The sequence below is a fragment of the Tubulanus polymorphus genome, chromosome 2, assembly GCF_964204645.1.
Source record: "Tubulanus polymorphus chromosome 2, tnTubPoly1.2, whole genome shotgun sequence".
NCBI lineage: Eukaryota > Metazoa > Nemertea > Palaeonemertea > Tubulaniformes > Tubulanidae > Tubulanus > Tubulanus polymorphus.
In genome coordinates this window covers 24,469,934-24,497,123 of record NC_134026.1, presented here as the reverse complement: position 1 = coordinate 24,497,123, position 27,190 = coordinate 24,469,934, and the positions used below count along the sequence as shown (strand labels likewise).

Here is a 27,190-nt window from a genome sequence, read left to right as displayed (position 1 = left end):
ACTGTGCAGACTGGAGACGTTCAACGTCTCCGGTTGAGCCCAAGGGCTGTATGCTTCATCATCCGCTGCATTGGGCGATTTTTGAGAATACCTAATTCATTCTCGTGGCCGGACTTACCACGAGTAATTGGTTCACACGAGGGGATGTCCTGAAGTAATCACCTGGAATCCATTTCTACCATCTAGTAAATAAGCACGTATTTCCAACGCGTGGTCGGCAAGACTTTCCGCGAATATAACAAGAATACAAACTAATGGCGACGACATGAAGGATGCTCAATTCGTATACGCAAGTAGATTCATACCTCTTCTAATTTGAGGGACGCGAGTTAAGGTACAAGCTACTGAAGGTGAATGCGTACATAGCTCCACAGCCAGTCGCGTTCATGATATTGACAACAAACACGCGTTGATACTATAAAAATACGTATATAAATCCTTCGATACAGGAGTCGAAAACAAGTCCAAGGTCTAAAAATGAATCTATTTTTGCTAGCTGATTTTCGGTGGTGCTAGCCGAATATCAAGTGAAGGAAAAAGTTGTTTTCCACTATTGGTTAATTAATCTAAAAAGAACGGTGTTAATCCGACTAGAGAAAAGTCGGTTACTCCTGGAGGGCCATTAGCGGTTTGTGAAATGTGTGTATTGAGACAAGACAAGTTGTGCTCCGTCGCGATAGAAGGCATGACAAAGCTTAAAATCAACCAGCCAATTAATGCCCAAGGGTAAATATCGGCACAGGTAAGAATCGGTCAATTTTCAGGCTTTGCTAATAGAACTAACCCAATGATAGCATATGTTTGATTCTCAGCGAGTCATCTTCCATTAGAAGATGTTGAGAATGTTGCATTAGTGTTACCTTTGGTTTACTAGTGTATACCGGTCGATACTCATCTATTAATGAATGTTTCATTGTATTTTGTACATTTTGAACTAAGTACTCGCGAAATACGCTTTATTGTAGCCGATATAGGTGAAAGGAAGCTCGACAAATGTTATAGATTGTCACTTGCGGGGTCTGGAACGAGATGGCACGCAATCATTTCCAATTCAACTGCCCTGTAAACGTGCCCACTTGCGGGCGCATAGTTCACCTTCATTACGATCTAAAATATTTCATCACATCATGCTTTACCTAAATGGCTTGAAATTTCTTCAGAACGCGATGTTTTATGGAACAAAGGGAAATTTTGCTCGTTAAAGATTTCATATAAAGTCGCTCTTTTAATTTTTGATCAATAAGATGAAACTTCGAAACTCTTTGAAGGTGGTTGCTTTGCACGATTTTCCAAATGAGTCGAAGTCTTCTGTGATCCACAGGCCTGGGTATGACGCGATGCAGTTTCAAAGGTCGTGCGACGGGCCTCAAATTACAGGCAGAATTATCGCGCTATTGGCTATAAAAATGAACATCAGGCGGATTCTGGGACGTGACTGTGAAATCGTAATTGAGCGCACTTATATCGCAATCGTCTGATGTTGGATTGACGACAGTTTCTGATACATAAACCTCGACGAAATATCACGTTCTCAGTAGTTCTGTGGGTATTTCATGAAATATAAACTATGTATATAAGTCTAAGTTTAAAGACTGATGCGCGCTTTTAGATGTTCCTTGGTATGTACTGTACTGTTATAAATATATATATATTACGCAGGTGGCCTTTTTCCATCATATCTTTTCGTTAATCCTGAGAAAAATCCGTTTTATTTGCAGCTGATATATGGTACATAATATTATGTGTAATAGGTAATTATATCGGAACATCACAACGCTATTCATTCAACAGCGAGTAAACACACTGATCCGTTACTTAGCTGTAACGAGGTACAGTTTGTATCTGCTTCTCTTGAGTGGATTGTATTTGTCAAGGCGTAAAGTAGTTGCATAAATCTACAAGACCATCTTATTTCTGCGCAAATCAAATAAAACCCGAAATCATATCAACTATATACATATATATACAAATATATGTCAATCAAAATAATGCAAGCGTAATCGCCCTGAAAATTATTTCCCATCTTTTGCCAGGGGCCTACCCTGTAAACTTCATATGGACGACTCAATTTCAAATGGGTTTGGATCTTCATTGCGATCTTTTATAGCGAAAAGTACTGATACGAGGTGATTACTAGAATCGTTAAATTTTGCATACAAGATATATACTTGTACCATAATGATCTAAAAAGTAGTGCGTTAATATGTTTTCCGATAATACGGTTTGAGTCAGAAACAAACTTTCGTTTGCTGTGAATTCATACACCATCACCAGTGTTTGACTATGAAAATTCGGAATTCGTATCGCTCGTCGATGTATTATGTGCCAAACACAGCGCCGAAAGAAATAGGTTGATTTCATTTTGGCGATGACGTTAAAGCTGGATAAATTTACCGACATTTAATTATAAGAATGGAGCAGGTGCGAGATACTGTACCATCATCGATTCGAGATCAGATAAATTCTTACCCGTTAATAGACAAGATCACCCACATTCTCTGCGAAAAAACATGCTCTAGGTTATACATGAAACGGACACTAAACTTTCGAGCATAGATGTAGGATTTTTCCATCAATCTACTTTTGGTAAACCGAAAAAGGAAGAATTACATTTTCGCTATTGCTATACACGATGAATATGGTTTAAGAAATCAACGCAAGCTCAAGCATTGTTTCATCAAACCCGTAGAATGAAATATTGTGGCAGTAACTATAGCAATTGTGAAAACATTTCTTTTGTGGAATAAATTTACGCCTTTTGCCCGTTGACCACACGTGTTTTGACTATTGGTGCAACTGGTAATCCGAGATAGGAGTCTCCATATTTACGATACCAAATGAAATACAATTTCATCATCAAATACATTATAACGAAAAGAAAAAAGTGAAAATTCGTTTTCGAACTAATGAGGCGATGCACACGTCAAACTGTTGTCACAATTCATCATGAAACTAAATCTTGAACACATGATATTACAACACATACATTTCGTATTGAAGTATCATGTTGTTATGACTGTCACACACACACACACACACACACACACACACACACACACACACACACACACACACACACACACACACACACACACACACACACACACACACACACACACACACACACACACACACACACACACACACACACACACACACACACACACACACACACACACACACACACACACACACACACACACACACACACACACACACACACACACACACACACACACACACACACACACACACACGGAGTACTGACCATGTTAGCCAATTAATTTTAATTTCCGTGAAGTTGCATCTTGGTCGATTGGTCATAGTGGCTAGTATTGGCTAGGGGTTCCATCATTTCTAACTATCGATTTGATTGATTTTTATACCGCTTAAGGTTGAATAGTTGTAAGTTCAAATTCAAAATTAGTAAAACCTAGGATTAAACTGTGGAAACGAACCCAGAATTGTTAACGCAGAACGGTCGTAATAGCTGTGGCTGAAATTCCTCGTGTCAATCATATTTTCCATGTCCATATTCTATGACCATCGTATTTTTATATGATCGTCCATTTGCGCGTTTCTCACATTGTTCGCAAATAATATCGTTTTTAACACTTGCAAACACACGTTAAGGGAAGAGTTATTTCTAGGTAATCATTGAAGATACTGTCCCTGATAGCCACGAGCAATATAGCACCATGTTACTGGTACCTGTATGTTTGTATGATATCGGTGCTATTTATCTGAATATTGGATGGGAAATCAGCTCGAGGTGTCGCACCATTGATTAAGAAGTGCAGATCGAATTTTGCTATTTCTTTTTCCATCGAGCGTCGGTTTCCTAGAGCATCTTTTCTTAAAATCCACTCGCGAGTGTGTTCCAGCTCTCTTTCACTTTCAAACTCTCCCTATTGAATATGATCAATATAAACTATACGAAATGCTTCGTTTTGGTGTAGATCGTAAGTATATTTTTTCTAAAATGCAAGAAGGAATGAAATATTACTTAAATTCTATGAGTTTAAGCGACTTATACTCGTAATTCTAGTATGTTCTAATAACGTGCTGGACATTTTGAAGACGTGCGTATTTATGACAAAATTGGTTTTATGAAACGAAGTGGAATAACCTACTACTGACAAGCTTATAAGATAATGGGTGCAAGTTACCGAGCATTTCAGCATGACCGCACTTTGCCTATCAATATTCGTCGCTGACGCGAATTTCTACCCGCATCCAATATGTTTTTCGCGTAACAAATTGTCGTCGATATTTGACGCGTATCGAAGTCTCAATAGCCCGACTGATGATTTTAGCTAACGGAAAGCCTTTCGACACTGAATTATCGATCAATCGGCGTTAATAAAGAGAGCCGATCACTTTTCATCGCAAAATCCCTGCAACCTAGTAGAAATATTGATATTTTCCCACGATTTAATGATATCTCCAGAAGTTTTTTTCAAAATGTGTATCCGATACGTGTGAACGCCGTATCGAACGAAAAACTATATCGTCACCAACGAAAATCATTTTCGACTTTCCCGAAATGTATTCATTCCCGTCGTTGCGGTGTAAGCTTTTGAATATCGAAATTTGATACTTATAGCAGTCCTATACTTAAACGCATACTTTTAAACCACGTAGCGCAAACGAAGGAGGCTTTGTAGTAGATTTTTTCCAGAAAAGAATAACCGGGCAGAAAATGAATGAAAATGACTGAATGAAGTAATGGCTCGGTGTGCTTCATTCTCAACCTCGACAACAAACGGTAATAATAGAAGTTTGCATTCAATCATACAAGAAATTGGGGAGTCGAGAGGCGGTTTGTCTCTAATCCTTATTGATCGGCTACTTAGTCTCTTGTATCCTAACCCCAACATCGTTAGCCCGCAAGACACGAAAAACGCATTAAGACAACAACTGTCATCGGTCCATGTCGTTCCCGTCAGGGATCATTTGAAACAGTTTTCCAATACCAGGCGGATTGTTTTCAGTAAACCTAAATGGCCGAGCTGACATCCAACCTGTGTATGACAGAGCTATTTAACATCGAATGAATCAATGATACCCATGAGCAATCAGCTTTCAATGCCTCGCTACTTCAGACCTTTTCACTTTACCGAAATGAAATATTCTTTTCGAAACGGTCGTCAGAAACAATAACGTATTTGTTTTTCAAAACAGTTGCAGCGCGTTTCGCTGATGTTACCTCCCGGAATCAGTGATGATACTCGCATCGCGAGAAAACGATGCCGTGTTGGTGCTGATTGAAATTTACGGTCTAGTGTAATTTTTTAATTAAACCCCGCGAAACGAACCCGAACGTTCTGTTGTCGATAATTTACGAGTCTGCGATCCGAATAGGTGTGAAAGAGATACCGTGTTAATCTTGAATCCATTTTCTTGATAATCGGCGACATCACGAAACTAAAATACCCGATGTCAAACGTTAAAACACATGTCACGACTAACTAATTTTCTGCATAACACGTCAAGTGATATAAAAATAAAATGCATTCACCCTCTGCGTAATAGATCTTATCTTAACATGTGATAGATTTTCTAAATATCATGTGATATATTAGATCGGAAAAGGCACATTCCTTTGTTCATTTTATCTTTTGGAAAAAAGGAAAATATATCCTTACAGCGTGAAACTATTCAATCAATTGTTCATAAACATTTTTGGTATCTTTTCAGGGTATGTTTATTGTGAGTTTCCCGTACGCTGTTCTACAGGGCGGTTACTGGGCCATATTTGCGATGGTCATCATAGCCTATATCTGCTGCCACACGGGCAAGATTCTCGTCGATTGTCTCTACGAGGTTAACGATTGTGGCCAGAAAGTTCGTGTGCGTAATAGTTACGTGGAAATTGCCGAGGAAGTTTGGGGTAAACGCTTCGGGGGTCGAATCGTGAACATCGCTCAGATTATTGAATTATTGATGACTTGCATCCTCTACTTGGTGCTTTGCGGAGATTTGCTCATTGGAAGTTTCCCAAACACACCATTGAATCTAACTTCTTGGATAATGATTAGCTCTATACTTTTATTGCCTTGCGCATTCTTGAAAAGCCTTCGAGCAGTATCTTGGCTCAGTTTTTGGTGTACCGTCGCCCACATGTTCATCAACGCGATCATTCTCATCTACTGCTTCACGAAAGCGTCTGAATGGCAATTTAGCAAAGTTCAAATCAAAATTGACATCTGGACATTTCCGATAAGTTTAGGTATCGTAGTGTTTAGCTATACGTCGCAAATATTTCTGCCCTCTCTGGAGGGGAACCTACGTGATCGTTCGAAGTTTAGTTGTATGATGCATTGGACCCACGTGGCGGCCGCCGTCTTCAAAGCCGTGTTCTCTTACATTTGCTTCATTACCTGGGGAGACGAGACTAAAGAGGTGATAACAAATAATCTGCCTTCTAGAGAATTCAAAGCTATAGTTAATTTGATTTTGGTTGCGAAAGCTTTGCTTTCGTATCCACTGCCGTACTATGCGGCTGTTGAGCTATTCCAGACGTCATTCTTTAAGGGTAAACCGTTCCCATCATGTTTTGACGATAATCTTTCCATAAAGGTATGGGGACTGACCTTAAGGTTGGGCCTGGTCGTTATAACGTTAATCCTAGCGATCATAATACCGCATTTTGCACTTCTGATGGGCCTTATAGGTAGTTTTACTGGGACTATGTTATCTTTTGTGTGGCCTTGTGTTTTCCATATCAAAATTAAGGGACCGGAGCTTCGATTACGCGTGAAAATATTCGACATCATTATCATATTTCTTGGAGTTATCTGCGGAATTATCGGTATCTACTATTCCGGTCACGCGCTACTGAGAGCGTTGCGAGGGCTTTCGCCGGAACCCGGGACGAAAACAATACCGATCGTAAATCCTCCGTTTGGAGGCTCGTATGTCGATAGCTCTACCGTCGGTAATTTGACAGACTATGGCTGGTGAAGGATGGTGCAGAATCGTTCTAAGAAAATATTTCTTCCAAAGCGTGGAGTGATTGAAAATAAAAAGAGACAATACCGGAATACACTGTACTCGTATTGAGCACCGTTCAAACTATACGTAACTTACATATAAATAAGTATTTGTTTAATGTTCTAAAATATTATATCAACAGAATGGATAAAATGAAATATATATATATTATATATGTATATATATGTAATGAGAATTAATAACTAGTTCATAGCAAACGTTTAGTTATCATTGTGCTGTGTAAAAGAAATTCAATGATGGAATATCAATGATATATTATTTTTCATGCATTATTCATTGGAAAAATTTATTTTTTGAAACGGTGTACATGTATATGCATGATTGATACATATACATATTATATGAGTATTTAGCTGAATGCAAAATATATATAATGAAATGTTATAATAGCCCATGAAATATGAGGAATCGGCGAAGCACGTTAGGTGACATTGAAAGCCGGCACGATAAGCCCATTATAGGTTGAACTATATCTCATTGGATATGATTATGATTAATGTTCTCGTTATATTGAAAAGTTGAAAGTAGTTATATAGAAACAATTGTGTATTACTCAAAAGTCGATGTAGAGCAGAAAATAAAAAAGTTACCGTAAAAAAACCTCGGTGCATTGAAATGTATGGTAATGTCTAGTTATTCTTTAGACGACTATGTAGAAAAGATATCGCTAAATGATCTATTTGCTCTGTCAATGAAAAATGTATAAGGTGCTAGAAAAAAAGAAATAGCTGTTTGCCAATTGAGATTGGAAGTTTTAAGATAACTGGGATTGCGCTAAATCATTTACATGTATCTAGTGCATCATGGTGATGCACTAGAGAAACCCCAGTTACCAGCTCGCTCGTTATACATGCGCCAATTTAGTAGTGATTATCTCCGGCACTTTGATCGGGGCCGCGAGGTACGATTCACTCCAACGACGTAATGAAGATTTGTAACTGATTAAGCGTCAGTTATAGCGAGACTAAGGAGACGGACTTCACTGGCTATAGGGCGTTATAATCAACTTTACCGAGTCGTTTATAAACTAAACCCAGCGCACAAAAGGACTCCTCGCATAGACGATATAACGTAGGTATTGAATTAATAAACATAGAAACAATGGAGCGATTGTAAACAGGTTAATAGGCTAGCACGATCGAAAGACAGCACAGAAGGGAAGCGAATGAAAGTGTTATATCGAGACGTCGTTTCAATTCGCAAATAATTCATAGAGTTAAATTCAAATTCAGAAGCGCGTGGAATATCCCTATAATCGACCCCTTTGATCATTTATCACCATAACACAGTGGATGAAACCGATACGACGATATGACAATTCCAATTCGGAAATATGAAGAACATAGTAAACACCGAAGACATCCAAAACAATGCCAACCATTATGCGCAAATTTTTAAATGAGTCTTAAAACAGGAATTCTTTGGATCACATAATTCATGATTTATTCAATTCCATTCAATTATTTTCGACTTGCTTTAGTTAGTAACGTTTAATTAGTTTATTAGTTTTAAACATAATTAGCTATCGATAAAATAACGTGATTTTGAGATTAAAGAATATCATTTTTTTTAAATATCTCCTCATAACAAAGGATATTCTTTAGACATCCATTTCAAAGTCATCTCTGATAGTAAAGCTTGCCGAGTCATCCTGTGAAGTATTCGCAGACGAATATTCACCATCGGTCGTCTGACCATCAGTATTGCTCAAATTTGCATCAACCTGGACGTCATCTGGGGAAATCGACGCTTCGATAAATCTTTCTTCCCCGGCCTCAGACGAGAAGGAGGAAGATATCTCCGACTCAGACGTAGAACTATCACCAATAGCTTCCAGGAAGGATAACGCTGGTCGAAGTCTCTGAGGATGTTCATGACTGTCATTGGCTACCACTGGGGCGTTACGTTTGGCAATCGCCGGTTTTGGAGAGCTACGTGGAGGAAGTGGTGGTGGTGGTGAGTCTAGACTTGTGCGTCTTTCAGCGGATTCAGCTCGCAGTTGTTGTATCACAGCTGTCACGTCTATCGACGCTTTTCGAGGCGATTCTTGCCCCTCGTGTTCTACTGCCTCATCATCGTTGTCGTCGACATTAACACTACGTGATAAGTATGGTTTAATTTTTCTTTCGTCAGTGGGTGCATCACCGACAACTGGGGTAGCAGGCTTCGCAGAACTTTCTTCTCCGTTTGATATGAATGTATCCGCTGTATCTGGGTCGGAGTTATCTTCTTGCGACATATTCTGATGAAAGCCACTCATTTCGTCATCTTTCTGGATGCGCTGATCATCAGGACCGAGCCATATCTGTGCCGGATTCTGAACGCATTCCTGGTCACTGAATCGAGTAACTTTTTTACTTCTATTTTTCCCATTTTCGGAATGTATCGAATCTTCGTACACCGTTACGATGCTTGGTCTCAGATTTGATTTTGATGGTGGAGGATCTGGAATGTAACAAATATATATATTCCGTTAGCTAGGATGACCGTAGTAGTCATATGGACAGAATATGGAGCTTTCATTTCCTGCGTGTGAAGATGCCGTTGGCTATATCTGCAGGTCAATGTTTTGTAATTGTTTAATTAAGAATTTCTAGTTGATTTGTCTCGTACGGCCGTCTTATCAATACGAACATCTAACGAAGTTAAATCGAATACCAGAGGCGACAACCAATTAGGTACTATCCAAGGAATATTCCGTTTGTGAACTTTTACTTACTCATTTCGATGCTTGTTGAACTTTTGTTGACGTCTGCCTGAAATTGAACGCGTTGATCTTGACATGAAATCGAACCTTTCACATATCGCTTTCGATGTCTCCCGTTCACCATGACTCATTAGATACATTATCGTGTAATTTTTATAACAATTTTAAAGATCTTTTTACTTCGATGTCGAGTCATAATAGATAGTACGTGAACATGATCGTATCGATGCTGAGGTAATAAAACATCAAGCGAAAGACACCGGAGACGATTATCTTACCTGAGAATGTCGACACCGATGGCATTGACCTTTCGTCATCACTAGAACAGCAACGACGAGAACAATTATGAGCACTCCAATAACGGTAGAAGCTATCACCAGAGGTAACATCTCTGGTGACACCAATCCCGCTTGAGACAATGTCACGTTGGATTCTAAACGAATGAAAACACGGCATTTTACTTAAATGAAAATATCGAGGATTTAACCATATTTGGAAATAGTATCAAGATCAGTAATAACTCCTCTATAGAATCTGTCGATCGCATCTGGACGTTACAGGCGTTTTACGGTACTTATTTCTAACTTAGCGTTTCAGGGTTATGTTTCTGTGAATACGAGTCTTCCAAAACCCTCGTTTCAATCAGTCGGACGCGTCGTCTCCTGTAACTAGAAAACCCAATAAATGCGCTTACCTGATGTCGTGAAAACTGATTCTTGAGTACAGTCGACCTCCTTCCAAAACTCAGCATTGGATACGCACACTTGAAAATAGTACTCCGTCGATGGCAACAAACCAAAAACGGCAAATGTTGGATCACTTAGATTAGACTTTACTACGAACTCTCCGCCATTGATTTTTGCTGACTTCAAAGATATGGCAAAATGTGGCTTCGAACCCCCGTCAAAAGTAGGGATGCATACAACATCCAGGGAAGAATCAGTGAGATTGTTTATTTGACAGTTAATCGGTGCTTCAGCCTTACCTGAAATACAATCAAAGCCTTATTCATCGTTTCCAATAATTTCCAACAATCATCATAACAAAAAACTAAACAAAAAAATCTTTCAAACAGTAAAATAAGCGAGAAATAGAAAACCATTTCATAGGTTGTGTATATACATTAAACGGAAGAAGACAGAGCAGATATGTTAGAAAGTAATAGAAGTTGCAGCCATGCGTAATAAACGATGTTTCTATCCTACACCTTGGCAAACAAAACGTTGGTTGATTGAAATAGTGATTACAATTTGTCGCGATGGAAGGAACTTTCTCTTACCGGGCTGAACAACTGCTATGCGACACGGTGAAACCATTTCGCCGATGTCGTTACTAGCTTTACATTCATACAATCTGTAATCGCAAGCTGCCCTGTAAGCAAGATATAGCGAACGCTGTACTTAAAAACTAACAGTAAGAGTCTTCATCTTACATTGACAACTTCCCGTGATTTAATGATCCCACTTCATGTGTTCACGGATTGAGTGACATACTTGCTAGTCTAGGAATTTTATGTAATTGACATGTACTTAGTTACGACGTTGCATGATCCATTAACCGGTGCATAACGAAATTGATCCAATTAACCAAAAACTCTAAATTAATTAAACGCTGAATGTAGCTGATGGGAACACAGCATCAGATCCCTGTTTGTTTCTGTTTTTTGTAATTAAAAACTGAATTACAATCTACCCGGAGTCGACTAATTAGAAGCTCCGTGATAAATTGACAGGAGAAAATTGTATAGAATGGGTGGAGGCCGTTTATCTTATTACCCACCTGACTGAAACGGGAATTGTCGATACAACGATATTAGTCGAGAGTTCGCTCCCCAACGTCGTTCCATAAGAATCCAGGGCGCCATCCGATTGGGTCCAGTTAAACATGACGCCACTACTAGGATTGGCCAATACGTAGCACGCAATTTCAACGGTTTCACCTTGCCTACAAGCGTATTTCAGCGTTTGGAAAGGCCGACAAACTGGTCGATCTTCAAAAGAAGGTTAAAATATACAAGTAAGCAAAGTAGAATGAGGATTTTGGATACTATGCTCTCTTTCTGAAACCGCTCAATTTACGTACATAAAGTATGGATCTCGTAAGGGGCACTCAACGCCACGCCTAGTCTGTTTTCGATACGACATCGATATACGCCTGCATCAGTTCTGTATAACATCACATGCTCAAATATTTACGATTTTCCAATTATTCAAAAAATTACGATTCCAAAAAAAGAACCACCAAGCATATTATTCATTGCCATTGCTCTACCTTTTAACTGTGTTCAGTGTCAACGTTGCCACAGTATCGTTACGGACGGTTGTGACGTAATGGATCGATATCGTGACGTCAATAGTTGCTTCATTTTTAAACCAGATGACTTGAGAGTTTAAAGGCGCAGGATTGGCATCTGACGAGCAATATAACTTGAACTGCTCGTCTTCTGTAGCTGTGGAGGAGTTGGCTGATAAAAAAGCATAACTTGGTGCACCTGTTTCAAATACATGTGAACACGAATATAAATAGGAACACAAATTTCATTAAAGAAGTTTGTAATTCATAGAAAGTTCATTAATAGCAGTTGGTAGAACGATATAGAACCGAATGATAATGCAAAAGTATATCGTAAATGATGATACAATCCTCATCGAGGAAGTACCCTACGTAACATCGTGATGGCTTAGTTTATTGTTAAGTTTTAGGTATTTAGAAATGTTGATGGAGTTAATCGTGTTCACCTCACCTCGTAGGAAGAATGTTTTTTTCAAAATCGTTCAATTGATAAAGGTTTTAAGGCCGAAACGTCTTAATCTCAATTTGGAATAAAGAAACTGCGCCTCAGATCTCAGATATTCTTCCTACTCATTAAGTTAAGTATGTTTAGTTCACCTGGCGACTAGTTTGTTATTCATTCCATTACATATATGAGTGTATAATATTTGTTTCATTCTGTTGAAATTGATACATACGATTTATGGACACAATTCCAAATTGATTTCTTGGCAAAAGAATTCCATTTGTTGTGCGGCATTCAAACGTACGCCCGTCGTCCGTAACTTCTGCTATAGATTTAATTTCTACGGACCCTGTGGTATTCGTGGTACCGTCGGCAATGTTGATGAAGTCGGTGCGGACCCTTAGTAGACGGACGTTATTTTCGAGTATGATAACGTCAGCTATTGGGTCTGCACCGTACACGTGACAGGTAAGTGTAAGCGGCATACCTACATCAGCAGATAGTCCAGAAAAATAGGGCCGCATTGGACTCACTACGAAGAAAATTGCACATTAATATATTCAGCGGAGAAAGTGTCGATATTTTTTCATTAGTTCAGATTTTTGGTTAAGTGGAAAGTTTTGTACCTTTCATAGTGAACGGCAATTTTCTCTCGTCGTAGTAGAAATATTGTATGGTGGCTTCGCATTTGAAGGTGGATCGGTAAAGTTGCCTGGTGGCGTTTGTTATGCTGAGTGTACTCTCTCGACTGGCGGTACCATTGGGGAACTGATTATCGGAATTAGAAACGGACCCTATATCATCCTCGAACCTGATCAAACTACCATCTGCAGCTGAAATGATACAAGTCTTAATGAGGTTTTCGTAACCAGCAAAACGTGTAAACCTTTCAGGAGGGCGATGATGGAAAAGAAGAATGTTCGTGCCTCCTACTTATATGATTTGTATTAGACTACCGACAACAATCTTTAATGCTCGAACGACAATGTGTCTTAAAAAAAGTTTAACACCTTGGCAAAAAAAACACTTTTATGCCTTTAGTAATTTGTGATATATATTGTGCGAACGAAATTAGATGAAAGTGTAGAACCTTCCTAAGTGAGGGATAATGCGATTATATAAGTGAACACTAAATGCCAAACTCACATGCTCGATTCTCAGGATACATTGAGGGTGATTGGGGCTGGGTGATATGCATACATTCATACTTATTTATCAAAACTGTATCAAGCGGAAAATGCCGAAAAAATCGAGATTTTCTTCAATCGTTTTTCATGCTCAGGGATCTATCCATTCATGAGGATAGTGTATTCCACCCATGACTTAACGATTTGCCAGTAATGCACATTTTATGCTCACTATAATCAATTTAGAATAATTTTGTGGATTCCACATTGTCTTCATAATACTAGCGTCCTAAACATTGGGATAAGTCATGTATATACACATACGCCAAAGTAAATTCGATAATTTCGAATTACTTACTAACATATCTATTGCTTGAGGTTATTAACCCACGAGCTTAATTTTGGATTTTATCCAACAATAATTCTTGAGCAGATAAAAAGAGAAATTATAGAAGTTTTAGAAACGTAGTTACCTTTGATTGTCCATGTTATCTCTGGGAGTGGCTTCGAAGCACTTGCACGACATTTCAAACTTGTTTTACCGCCTTCTTTCACTGGTAGAATCGGATTTTCAGCAAAAAGTGACGTAGGGCGAACTGGAATACATTTTTATGTAAATTCATGGACCTATTCTTAATAGTTGAAGCAACCCTGTATTTGCATTTTGTCACTCAAAAACTTGCATAAACAAAAAATAAAATGTCTATAGTATTATATGATTAGTATTCCATGGTCAATAAGTTTGCAAAGAAATTACAAAAGATTAAAATAGGATTTCAAATTAAATTTAAAATGGATTTTAAGGGCTTGAAACCGATTAGTGGTCGACGTGCAGTAGCATTTATACCATCTTATATCAACAAATAGTTAAACAATCAAATTGCAATTAAATTCATTTACTCAAAACAAAGGGGGAAAAATATTCTTTTCCAAGTTTTCCGTAAACGCCGCAGTCTCCCGAGCAATCTCGAAGCCAGATGTCTTGCAGTCGTCAGTCATTTCTCAGAAATAAAGGCTTGCTTTGACGAGCGGTTTCCAGTCAGCTATTTCCTGCAGATTGTGCAGTAGTTTTTTCTGCTGCCGCGTTTTCCGGTTCGGGACAAGTTTTTCGATATTCGAGCGGTTTCTCTGCGCTGGAAACTGCATGTGGAAACCAGCCTTCAATAATTTTATGTTTTGCGTTGAGTGCGGATTTTCCTGTTGTATATCACCTCATCAGCTTTGCGTAAGGCTGACTTAACTGCGGGTACTTACCGAGTACGATCAATCTGAACGAACTGGCATCATTCTGCTGATTCAAATAATAACACAAATATTCCCCCTCGTCACCAAGCGAAACTTGCAAAATATCCAGAACAACATTTGTTCCACTAACGCGTACCGAGTATTTATTTCGATCAGTAAACTGGTCCAGTAGCCCGTTCAATGATAAGACGCTTGGTTCCGAAGAAGCGGTCTTACGTGCCCACACGTGAATTGCGCCTTGAGTTATTTGTTTTTTACACGAATTCAAACTAGCAGTCGAACCTAAAACTGATGGATAAGATACTGTGAAGCCTTTAACTGACAAAGTGTTAAATCCAAACAGGATGCTGCAAAAAGTCAAGAGTGAAAACAACATTTGATTTTTTCGCGACATCGTTATTTTCTATAGAAAGTTCGCGACTAACTGAGTGTGTCATTCGAGCTATGCATATCAATGGTTTGGGCATATTCTTTAATTATTAACCGATTTATTGGATTAATGACAATGTACAATATTTATCCAAGGTCGCGTTATTAGCGAAAACTGAAGGTTTACTCAATGCGCCCACATACCATAGAATGATAACTATGTTTGTATGTTGAGTCATGTTAAACCACAATAATCCGATGGACATTCATTGGACAGTCATTGGACGTTCATTTAACGTATGAGAAATGAAAAAATTTTACTCCAACATTTTACTTAAGTATCTTCAGTGCTTTTACAAATCATATCAAGTTGCAACAAAGAATAATTAATTCATTTCAATTCAGTTTGATAGTTAGCTAAAAGGACCTCTAAGCTATATAACCAGCTGTCTAACGCCAACACACACAAAAAATCTTCCATTTCGATTCTTGGTGGTTGCTCTCTTTTCGAAGAAAGATTACTCAAACTCAAGTGACATTCACTTGAAGATGAGTTTTGACAAAGAAAAAATGTTACAAAACCATCTGCGAGCGCGTGATTATTCGAGTTTTCCCGGATAGCAGGGAGTTCTCTCCTCACTGACGATAAGGCGATATTTATAGTATAACAGTAATACTTACTGTTCACAACATCGATACAGAGTTTATTTACCAGATTCTTACACGAGGGGCAACAACAAAATGAGACTAGCACTGTTGTTGATTTGTTTAGTGTGCGTGTCTTTATCTGTAGGGCGTGTTTCGTGGCAACAAGCCTTAAGTCGGCGAGGACCGCATCATCTTGAAGCCTTGGAACCATTCGTTACGGATATTGACTTACTGGACGATTATTTTGACGAATATGACGATGGTGGTGATGATGTGTACGACTACGACTGGCTGGCAAAAAGTGGCCGAAATATGGGTTCAGTTGATCCACCATGGCGACGAGTACACGGCATCGAAGATCCAGGTTTTAGGATACGACAACCTTCAAGGGGAGACAATCGCAGAAGAGGACGCGGAGGAAGAGTAGACGATGTGGAACTCAATAGTCGGACAATTGGACGGAGAGGAGGATTCGGACGAGGAGGCCGAGGAGTGTCCCGGAGACCTGGGCACCATGTTACCCACAAACGTGGTTCTTCGAAGCGGCGTGGAGGAAGACAAAGCAGTATTTTGGAAAATGGCAAAAACCTGGTAGAGTAAGTAAATGAATTCTTGTATTAAATGAACGTATCGAGCGGAACAGAAAGGTATTTTCAGAGAAGTTGGCAAAGACTGATGAGATCTCAGCTAGATGTATCTAATTCGTAACGGCAGGTTTAACCTTTCTCGATTAACTTGCTTGATGAAAGATACGCTAGGAAGGAATGCTGGAAAGGGGGGGGATTGTTGATAGGACGCCTCCACCGTAAAAGAACACTATCGATAACGAATTTAATCCGCATTGAAAATTTCTATCTATCTAAAATCTGTTTCTTTCGTGTTGTATTTTGTATTTCTTGTCAATCTAGATCTAGAAAACTCCAAACAAAATTAGACGAAACAGTCTGATCTAATTGTATTGAGTCTTTCTTATTTTGCCATGGAAAATACGCGAAACATACTCCTTGTAGAAGATAAACTATCGAGTAAACGTTATGAGGATTTGATGGCGCTGTGTAAATCATGGAAATGTGTATCTGTATGGTTGGCAAGATGAACAGGAAACATGAGTGTTTACACAAAGTTCAGACGCGGATACAAGCTTGTTTTCACGCATCGAGAAGTGCAAAACAATTCGTTTGGCAACGATTCAGAAACAAGTTGCTCAGCGTGAAAATGAAAATGAGAACATTCTGAGATTAATTAGGAGACTCAAACTAACGCGTTCCCTTAAATGTATCTTTTAAATGCACATATTTTCAGTTGGGTACAACTAGCCGCACGACTGGGTATCCCTGACTGGGATATAAATTTTGGTTTCGACTTCGATGTTGAATTCAGCAGTTCAACTGACTGGTGGAGAGGGTACGTATTTTTAATCTCCTTCTTTCCGTGAATAATTTTAGATTGACGTAAAATCCAAAAGCAGCAGAGATATGTTCTAGCATTATTTCACTTTAGGGCATCTATATGGTCAATAAATGCCAAATGTGCATAGTTTCGTTCTATTGCACTTATTGCATATAACTGCTATTTGTATCACTGGATTACAGGCCTAACGTTTGTAAGAAGAGGCGGACGACCACTGAACGCAAAGAAAACCCGTCTAGTTCATTTTTCATCACGAAAATCAACCGATGTCAAGACAAAGCTTCTGCTTATGTTTGTGAATCAACGTAAGCTTTTGTTTTTACCTCTCGTGTCTCTTTCGACATAAGTTTTTTGAAGATTGCAAACGAAGTATAGTTTGTATTATATTGTGTTTGTAAATGCTCTCTTTCGATTAAATACATTGTCTCTTCGTTAACATTATCTTTGATTAAATTATGTAATGTGAAAATTTCACGTACGTAAAACCAAGTACCATTAAACTTACGATTTGCAATTAATTTATGAATCTATAACTTTCATAGTATCGAATGTGGCGCATGGAAGAATACGAGTGTGGTAACATACACCTGTTGTAGTGGATTTGGTCATAGACAAGGAGAACTAGGATGCCAACAGGGTAAAGTTTGTTGAGTATACTGCAGAAGATTCAGATTGAATGAACTGGAGTGAAGAGAAAAGAAAATTGAATTAAATATAATTACATAATTCACATATTAAAACGCATATCATGAACGATTCTGAAAATTATCCTATTTCAGAGGTGGAGCTGAAAGATATTCTAGAGGTTTTGAAGGATTTGGATCTGACCGAGTTCAGGAGAGCATTATCCAGCATAGGGCTCAACGAATCGTTAACAAATACAACGCTCACACTATTAGCGCCCCCTAACGAAAAACTGAAGCAGTATACATCGGAACAGGTACTGAAAATGGAAAACAGAGACTGACACTGAAGGCTACGCAATTTCATTAATCTTAGGCATGTTTACACAATTTTACACAAAATTCTTACATGAAATAAAATTTGCTTTTTAGAATCTCCTGATGAACAACTTGGTGGTGGTATCGCAAGATACGGCGAGTGAGGCGGGCCACGCAGTAGAAACTGTACTCAATCATATAATCCCAAAGAGAGAGTTGCTTTCTCACCACATGATAGACGATATGGTGGTGGATCCAACGTTGCCCGGTTCTCAAATCAGGTTTAATAAGGATAAACGTACTGGGGTATGCTAATTCTTACTGCTAATTATATGTGGCACGAACAGTGATACACACTAGATAAAAATATCAGACAGAAAACCTCAATTCTGACATTACATATTTGACTTTGAATCATTTTGTTAGTTTGAATTTAAAAAAAAAACTTTCTAGGTGAACTCACAATTCATTATATTGAATTTATCATCCAAAAAATATGTATCATTAAGATGATTGGTTAAATTGTTAAGGTAATAACGGCAAACTGTGTGAAATTGGTCTCTGTGGATAATCTAGCATCTAACGGTATCATTCACGTTGCCGAAGACATTATTCCAACTATCGGCAGAACAACAATACAGATTCTTCAAGACACTGGAAATCATAAGAAATTCATCGAAGGTTCGCATTTAGATATGTTTGTGTATCGCAATATAGCCATCACGTTATTATCAGATTATGAATCTGATCACATGGTCATTTCAGAATTGAAGTCGAAGTGGAATGAAACTCTCCGTGGCGATGACGGTTATACTATTATTGCTCCGACAGATAATGCCTTCAACGAACCGAATCTGGAAAATCTATTGAAAAAATGTTTCGGTGATCGTGAGTATATTCCTATATACACGCCCACGGGACGGGATGATTTTACAATGTATACAGTTTCACTATATTCTCGTCACTCTAGATTTTCTTCGGTCGCACGTGATCAAGAATTCGATATGTCCGACGGTGATCACTACTGATGGTCTTACAGTCACTGATCTAAACAAGAAACGATTACGTCTGACGAAAGATGCGGAAAATAGTCTTTTTCTCTCTGGGGTCAAGGTCACTGCTAGTTATGTGGCAAGTGACGGAGTTGTTCTGGTTGTTGACAAGGTGCTCGGGATGGAAAGTATGGACAGAAATTGGCTATTTAGGAAAAAAAGCACCAACTTTTGAATCTTATATGAGGAGTTGAACAGGTGTATATTCTTATTTTTAGAAATGAGTCCCGTTAGTTTGGCGAAAGCAGAAGGCGCCACTGAAATCATCAATATGATAAAGAAAGCGGAATTACTGTCATATGTAGAATCCATGGAGAACGCAACCCTATTCTTACCAACGAACGGAGCCATCATAGTAAGGACATGTCACTTAAATGAAAATAAAATTGGTCTATAAATGAAATAGTAGGCACCGGTCTCGGTCCCGGAGGATCATGGGATCAAGCCCTGTGTGTAGCCTATTGCTGTGGACAGCGTCCGCTATGGCTGTGTTGCTAATGCGGGAACGGCACTCCTGTCTGCAGTGTGTGTAGATAGATAGAATACGTTTTCATTAATTACCAAATCAGTTGATTGGAATTCACAATGGTAATTAGTTCATCAATTCCTTTGTAGCAAGAACCGAAAGAAGAAATGGATGAATTGATGAAAAACAAGCAGGAATTGAAGACGCTTTTGAAGTACCATTTCGTCAGCGGACTGTACGACTATCGTAAAATAAAACACGCGCGACATCTACCATCAATGTCCGAGAACAAGACTCTCACTGTCAACTCGAGACACGTGCGTATCACATAAACTGGAATCCGTAAGAAAAATCACATTATACTAGAATTGTTAGTTCTAGTGAAAATATGTCGTTATTTGAATTTCAGTGGATTAAGCCATTGGTACAATGCGCCCAGTTGGTGAAATACAATCTAAGAACGTGTTCTAACGTAAACGTGTTTCTTATCGACAAGGTCTGTGTATGAACCATGATATTCATTAAAATCTATGAAGTGCCATAAGATACGGCACATAAGGATTATATTACTTGAGTCAGAATTTACTGTCTACGATTTTCCGTATCATCATAGGTGTTACACACGCCGCAAGCGAACCTGTTGGACACGCTTTCAGCCGATCCACAATTCACAGAATTTGTCACTCTTTTGAGAACGACAGGCTTACATCATCATTTACAATCTGACCATCCTATGACTATTTTAGCCCCAACCAATGCGGTAAAAACGAATAATTTCTCTCCGCGATTATTCATGACTTCAGCATTTTGATGTAGTTAACTGACTATGAGATTTTTTAGGTATTTCAGATGTCGCGTCGGTCGCATGGCAGAAGGAGAAACCTGAAAGAATTCATAAAAAGTCACATCATTAGAGGTAATTCCGAATAAGGTTTTTCAGCGTGTTTGATTAATACCTTAAAAATGTTTGTTGAGCTATCATACATTTCTCATAATAGGGGTTTTCTGCTGTAAGAGTAGCTCAGTACTACCAGCATTTTCCCTCAGCGGAATGACCTTGAATTTCCGTCATGTGGCCGGTGATGTTCGAATAGTCAATCGACGAAGAGATATCGCTCGTATCAGCGCATGTGACCTGCCAGCAACCAATGGAATTATCCACGTAGTTGATCAAACCTTGGAGGGATTGCGCCCCGGTATTTCCGAGATTTTTGACATCATACAAAGTGATTTGGACGACTTTGACTTTTCCTTGTAAAATTAAATCCTCTCCAAAAAAACGTATATGCCAATTCGCATCTAAAGGATTTGCCTCGTTGGAAACGCTTGTCCCCATCTTCTTAAGTTATGAGACTGTGCAAGAAGCAATCAGCATTGTGTACATACATATACATATATTATTCCAAATATTACAGTTTGTTTTTGAGAAAATCGCTTGATTTTGAGTCTAGTAGTTTATACTACATTTATATTAACCTGTGTAATGACGTTCGTTTTATCGATAATAAATAGTTAGTTTATTGGTTCAATTAATGATTTTAGTCTTTTTTCATGCCTGTGTACCTAGATTTGAGGTTCGGCACTACAAAAACCATTTTAAAAGTAGTAAATATATGAAGCTCAAACGAATTATTAGCAACATACGTGACCGGTGCGAACATAGCGGCTTATGGCAGATTAGTATGTAGTTATGAGAATAGAATAATAAATCGTTAATATCGCATGACAATGATTATAAAGATTTATTTTAAGACAGGCCTTAAATAATCCGATAAAATCTAATCAGGTCGCGGACACCCATCGACTCGGTCCTCGTTTCTCTTTTACTGCGTTCATACTACGTGCAGGTCTGCAAATCAAAAGAATATGTTGACATTTCATTCTATGCCACACAACTGGTATATATGGTAGCTAATGGAGACCCGATATCTACTAGCTATAGCTGTTTAGACCAGCATTCCAGCAGATTTACACTCGATAGTACCAGTACACGCTGAAATATTTCATTTCTTATCCTCGTAGAAAAGGTAAGTTAAAGGCGGCAATAATCGTAGGTTAACTGTAAAACTCAATATTTTCTTTTAGACAGATATGAAATTGTTGTAATGAACAGACGGGACCAGCCAGCCAAGGGCTCTGGAACTCTCTGGTGCTGTGCACTGTAGTGATATTGTCCGGGACCGGTTGGTGTAACGTGCTTCTTACCTCTCTGATTAATTTTTTGGAACTTCCCTTTTTTGCTTGAATTATTCAACATACTGAAAGAAGCCAATCTAATAAAAGATGGATGAATCGAGGGCTTTTCGGTTGCCCCCTTCCAAACTCGAAGGGTTCGTTTGCACCTGAATTCACCATCTAATCCGGCTGCCAATTTTCTCAAATCAAAAGCTAAAGATGGCTTATAACATATGAACTGCAACATAAGACTTGCGGTACATGTTAGGTTTCAAATCGAGATCTCCATTCGCTCTTAGTCTAACTTTTGGTTTTTCTTACAAAAAAATGATCCATCATTTCGTTAACATTGGGATATAAAGTTATGAACCGGCTGAACGGTGTAAATAGAGTGGTTTCATTAGTGTCTAAATAAGTCATAAATGGAAGTTATTTGTAAAACGCTCCCCGTGCAGCGTTAGCACTAAATAGCAAAACGACTGTAAGACGAATCATTGGGGCACAAGGGAAATGTTTGCATTTCTCGAATATGCGGTTAAGGAAATCAGACAATTTCGAAACTAGCAATAAGGTCAAACAATTGTACAATTCTTAAAATTGATTAAATGAATAGATGAATACAGCCGTGTGTCCAATATGAATATCATGAAAGTTCATCTTTCTTAAGCTCAATTTTATATTCAATTTCCTATACAATGATTTCTAATTTCTAATGTATATGTACATATATATACATATGTATATACGTTTAAAAACCATTTCTTATGAATATTTCATTTGAATGTTATAACAAATGTTCGGTGTCATACTGAAAAAAGTCTCATACAACTAGGAACAACCCGATATGTCGTCTGTACTGAAACTAATCAGATGAAATCCGCATCTCATCGATTGGTCGATAATCGATTTATTCCGCCACTCGATCAATGCCGCTATCTGCTCTTTGGTGACAATCGCCGCAATTTGCGACGGAAAACGACGTTTGTTTAGAAGTTAAAATACACGTGTCCATTGTTCGCTGGATTGCCTTCAATTGCAAGCGACGAACCAAAAGCAAAGGAGTTGAGTTCCTAGCGAAGACCCTCAAAACTCGCTTCGAAAGGAAGCCAAGCAAAATCTGCCGCTGGGTTCAAAATCGCCGTTAGTTTTTTTTGAAATACCAATCTTTACACAGATCGGAGTGGGAAAATGACCGAAATAAGCGTTTCAGCTAGTACCATTATATCATCAACAAAATTTAGAAAGGGTTACCACAAATTGGAGATTTAAAACAAAATTGGGAGAGACTGATGGTAAACTGTAGTGATTCAGGTAATATAATTGCAACAGGCTTTGATTATGTTACATTCATATTCAAATATATATCACAATCAAAAATCGCTAACCCAGTGGATATTATAATATACGAGCAACAGCGAGCACAAGAAAATCACTCTCAATGGTTTAGAAAAGTCAAATCGGGACAGAAAGGAGTGTGGATAACAGGACCTCCAGAAACAGCATCATTATGATATGTATAATACTCATACGAGTGCATCACAGACGAGTTAATGATCGGCCCATTCGCTTCGCTTACTCCTATGTATAAACGGAACTAATCCGGTGTAAGGAGCGAAGTTGGTGGCGAAATTGTTTCTTTAAGCATTTTGTCAGGATTACCAGCGCGGACCCAGCGTCCGTGTCCGCATCAGAACCATCCAATATCAGATTAATTAGATTTGCTTTGATAAACAATATAATAGAGCAACTTTCTCCGTGTGTATTGAGAAAAAATCCGTTTGGACAACACAGCCTGTTCGTCGATAATGAAGATGAATAGCAAAAGGACGTCGCATATATATTTTATGTACTGTATCTTCGTTATCAAATATACGTTAGGTATAAGGCAAATGGATAGATGAAAATATATGCATGATTTGTGATATCATATATAAATAAACGCAGGTCATTATTTATATCAGGGATTACCAGGTTTATTTGCGGTTTAGTTTAAAACATCATAGTGATTTGTACAGATTTATTAATTTTCCCTGGTACTGATACACGTATTCAGTCCGGATGTGATTTTGAAATTGACAACATGGCAATAAATTGATCGAGAGGGGTTTATCCGGACTGGCGTTCTTCAATAATGAAAAATAGATGCTCACGCACGTACCATGATAATACCAATACATGTATACGTAATTATTTTGATTTTTCAACATCGCATTTAAAAAGAAATAGTATTCGCGAATTATTAACTGTTATCAATTCGTCATATTATCATTCTAGTGGCTTGTATTTTTATATGAAATTCTGCATATATATCCATTAAACCGTGTTACATCCGTACTATTAGTGGTCTCGAAGCTTTTATCTAAATGAAGAGAAAATTTCATGTTATTGCTGAAATAGAAAATGTTTACATACTGGTTGTCGATGTATGGGTTGATGTATTTCAGAGTATTATAGAGTTAGCTATTCTTTCGTTATAGTGACCTTCTTAAAATTGAAATTAAGTTGAAAACTTATAGAATCTAAAGATTAGGCGGTGGTTAATGATAATAAGAAGAGGCTGTTTGCCAATTAGGATTGCTTAAGAAGAACAGATTTTAAGGATACATTCAAGATTAAATCTGGTTAATATCTGAATACCGACATTTTTAATCATCTACTTCGATTTAGGAGAAAATCATCTAAATTTGACCGATCACCCAACTATATTTGTATATACTTTGATTTCAAAATCAAACCCTTTGTTTGCATTCCCGGTGTGTGGTGAGTTTGTAAGGAAACCCAAAATTCAAATCAAATAAACTAGAATCAAAATTAATCAATTAAAACAAATGAATAAAAAAGAATGCTAGAATACCAGATTACTTATTTTGCTGATCCAGTATCTCATTTATATTTCTAGCACTGATTTCGAAGATGGATGCAAATCGTTTGAGCGTTCCCCAGCTCGGTAGAATGGGCCATGCTACACCTGAACCGGTAGAGGCAGGCATAAAGAGAAGTAGATCAACTGTAATGCTCGAAAATTCAATTCTTGAAAGAAGTGACAACTTTGAAGTCGGCGATTGGGAGACCTGCCAAGAAATCTACAAACGTCACAAGGAACGTTGCGTTTCCATGACAGCACAAGAACGCGAAACTTACATGAAACTTTTACGTTTTCACAGCGGATGGTGGGGATCCGACGAAAAGTCATCGTTTAATGGCCCAAGTGGAAAAACTATGAACATCGAAAAGTTGAAACAGACTTTAGTTTTGAAAAAGATGGAATGGTTTGAAATTCGTGACGTCATGATGGAACAATCGGAAAAAATCAGCCATTCCGGTATATTTGTGTTTCAACATAAGAATATACAATGTTTTCGTTACGTAGGACAGGGTAAAAATATTCTTGACGCATGTCAGAAAATCATTTACGGCGCTCTAGGTGCGACAATGGAGTTCGAGCCATTTTTGCCAATTCTGTTGTCGACTCTGGCAGGTGAGTGGGCGTTCTATTTCGAACCACTTACTGACCAAGGCGCAATCGACGTGGCATATAACGAGGCTATTTTCAAACACCATACGTTATGGCCATTTGGTGGAAATATCAACTTACAGTTAACACCGATGACACTTCCAGAAATTCGAAGATCTGCAAAAAAGTGGCACTGGCCACCTATAGCTAACCGAACGATAGATTCAATGGAATCCAGCTTATCTGGCAATGGTATCGGTGAGGATCGCATCACCGGACTTTCGGGACTCACTTATTCCGAATACCGACAGTTCATCGTCGAATCGGATGATAAACACCTGGAAAGATACGGGAAGGACGTAAGACGCATGTATGAAATGGTGAACGAGATTAAGACAAGGCACGACTCGTTCACTGATGAAGATTGGTCAAATTTACAGCATATCGTTGATTTCTACGCTCAGATCTTTAAAAGAGAAGACAAGGACAACGTGCGTGCTCTTAAAATAGATACGAGGCTGCAAAGTGGCTGGTGGGGTCTTGACATAATGCGTGGCATCCATGAATTCAATGGAAGAATAATGAATTTACCGTGTCTTACTGATGTTCTCGTAAGGAAATGTTTACTATGGAGTCCGGAAATTGATGAGCCTGAACTTTACAAAAACATTGGTCATCCGGGGATATTCTGTTTCCAACATAAGACCATGCCTCATTTACGGTACGTGGACAAGTCTGAAAATGTTCTAGACTCTGTTCGACAGTGCATAAATGACTCCCTCACGGCATGTTCCCATTTTCCGCAACTAGCCGCTCTTCTATTGAGCACAAAAGCCGAAGACTGGTACTTTTATTTCACGACTACCGAAGAAACAAAATATCTCGATATAGACTTCAATGATATGATCCTAAAACACGACAGCTTGTGGCCACATGGGCTTAACCGTAGATTGGAAATGAATCCACTGACGTTGGGTGACATGCAACTATCGTGCGTCAAATACAAATGGCCGCCGGAACGAAACGGAAACAAAGTTCTCCCGCTTCCGCCTGCCATCTTACAGCTTTCCGACTTTTCGAAAGGTTTCGGGTCTCCGAGCAAGCAGCAGTAGTCACGCTATATTGCATTACCTTAAGGTGTGAAAAAAGTCACGAATGATTAATTTCTAAAAACTGACTATTTAACATAATACCTGAATACCTTTATTCAAATTGAACTGCGACGTCTTTGTATGTACGTATTACTTTAGAATATTGTCTTGATATTTAAAACACGAAAGCCTGGCTTTTTTATTGCATTGGTACTGCCATATCATTTGGTAACGATTGCAATTCGGTATTTCAAAGTCTCAAGTATCTATTCACGTAAATTCGGTGCGTAGATCTACATTTCGAATGTCCCGCAATATGATTGTTTTGCTGTATCAAATTCACGGCAGTCACGAAATTTACCCACGTCAAAGACAAGCATAAACAAAACGGAACCGCTCTTGCTACTAATTTGTGTTATGGACAGCTAGACTATCTCAAATTTCACAGATATGATTTGGAAAAATGACAATATTCGAGAAATAGTGGTTGATATTCATATTTCCAATTTGTATTTCAGAAACGCTTCAGATCCATTGCCCCTAGGAGGATACTGCCAATTCGTGCCAATCTTTCATAGTTCTGCTGAACATGATGATTTTTTTATGTATGACTTTTATCCATTTATATGGAAGAAATGCACGTTTTCAATTTATCGTTTTAGCGGAATAAATCCAATGGTTCCAAAGCATCGTTTCAATACATACACTCTAGTACTAGAAATAACAAGGAAATAATGAATCTCTTGTACAT

The 27,190-nt window shown here is 38.4% G+C and overlaps 4 protein-coding genes and 1 long non-coding RNA gene across 5 annotated transcripts; 3 read left to right on the top strand and 2 right to left on the bottom strand.

Moving 5' to 3' along the window:
• The first annotated feature begins 539 nt into the window (after positions 1-539).
• Positions 540-7,605, top strand: LOC141900001 (vesicular inhibitory amino acid transporter-like). The gene is made up of 2 exons (XM_074786688.1): positions 540-742; positions 5,701-7,605. Exon 2 carries the CDS (start codon positions 5,704-5,706, stop codon positions 6,964-6,966), a length of 1,263 nt encoding a protein of 420 aa, XP_074642789.1. The 5' UTR covers positions 540-742; positions 5,701-5,703; the 3' UTR covers positions 6,967-7,605.
• Positions 7,606-8,599: 994 nt separating this feature from the next.
• Positions 8,600-11,610, bottom strand: LOC141899070 (uncharacterized). The gene is made up of 6 exons (XM_074785224.1): positions 11,504-11,610; positions 11,004-11,095; positions 10,419-10,709; positions 10,003-10,157; positions 9,737-9,773; positions 8,600-9,462 (listed from the first exon to the last, which is right to left on the bottom strand). The coding sequence occupies exons 1-6, from the start codon at positions 11,608-11,610 to the stop codon at positions 8,618-8,620; spliced, it is 1,527 nt and encodes a 508-aa protein (XP_074641325.1). The 3' UTR covers positions 8,600-8,617.
• A 202-nt stretch (positions 11,611-11,812) lies between these two features.
• Positions 11,813-12,847, bottom strand: LOC141900768 (uncharacterized). The gene is made up of 3 exons (XR_012618764.1): positions 12,694-12,847; positions 11,996-12,215; positions 11,813-11,889 (listed from the first exon to the last, which is right to left on the bottom strand). It is a non-coding gene; the product is annotated as an uncharacterized LOC141900768 (long non-coding RNA).
• A 3,018-nt stretch (positions 12,848-15,865) lies between these two features.
• Positions 15,866-21,248, top strand: LOC141898843 (transforming growth factor-beta-induced protein ig-h3-like). Its single transcript, XM_074784970.1, has 15 exons — positions 15,866-16,446; positions 17,153-17,254; positions 17,443-17,565; positions 17,803-17,897; positions 18,040-18,200; positions 18,316-18,507; positions 18,732-18,882; positions 18,967-19,089; positions 19,172-19,381; positions 19,472-19,608; positions 19,869-20,036; positions 20,129-20,215; positions 20,333-20,479; positions 20,560-20,635; positions 20,718-21,248. Exons 1-15 carry the CDS (start codon positions 15,944-15,946, stop codon positions 20,975-20,977), a joined length of 2,535 nt encoding a protein of 844 aa, XP_074641071.1. The 5' UTR covers positions 15,866-15,943; the 3' UTR covers positions 20,978-21,248.
• Positions 21,249-21,670: 422 nt separating this feature from the next.
• LOC141900450 (uncharacterized) lies at positions 21,671-26,989 on the top strand. Its single transcript, XM_074787369.1, has 2 exons — positions 21,671-21,746; positions 24,794-26,989. Exon 2 carries the CDS (start codon positions 24,808-24,810, stop codon positions 26,458-26,460), a length of 1,653 nt encoding a protein of 550 aa, XP_074643470.1. The 5' UTR covers positions 21,671-21,746; positions 24,794-24,807; the 3' UTR covers positions 26,461-26,989.
• The last annotated feature ends 201 nt before the right edge of the window (positions 26,990-27,190 follow it).

What these genes read in the sequence shown, in the direction of transcription:
- LOC141900450 (XM_074787369.1), top strand. Translation starts at nt 24,808, where the DNA reads ATGGATGCAAATCGTTTGAGCGTTCCCCAGCTCGGTAGAATGGGCCAT.
- LOC141899070 (XM_074785224.1), bottom strand. Translation starts at nt 11,610, where the DNA reads ATGTTTAACTGGACCCAATCGGATGGCGCCCTGGATTCTTATGGAACG. An exon ending in ATCAGTTTTCACGACATCAG is followed by an intron (nt 10,158 to 10,418) that starts GTAAGCGCATTT and finishes TCATTCGTTTAG; the next exon opens with AATCCAACGTGACATTGTCT. An exon ending in ATCGGTGTCGACATTCTCAG is followed by an intron (nt 9,774 to 10,002) that starts GTAAGATAATCG and finishes GTTCAATTTCAG; the next exon opens with GCAGACGTCAACAAAAGTTC.
- LOC141900001 (XM_074786688.1), top strand. Translation starts at nt 5,704, where the DNA reads ATGTTTATTGTGAGTTTCCCGTACGCTGTTCTACAGGGCGGTTACTGG.
- LOC141898843 (XM_074784970.1), top strand. Translation starts at nt 15,944, where the DNA reads ATGAGACTAGCACTGTTGTTGATTTGTTTAGTGTGCGTGTCTTTATCT. An exon ending in AGCAGTATACATCGGAACAG is followed by an intron (nt 18,201 to 18,315) that starts GTACTGAAAATG and finishes TTTGCTTTTTAG; the next exon opens with AATCTCCTGATGAACAACTT. An exon ending in TCATAAGAAATTCATCGAAG is followed by an intron (nt 18,883 to 18,966) that starts GTTCGCATTTAG and finishes TGGTCATTTCAG; the next exon opens with AATTGAAGTCGAAGTGGAAT.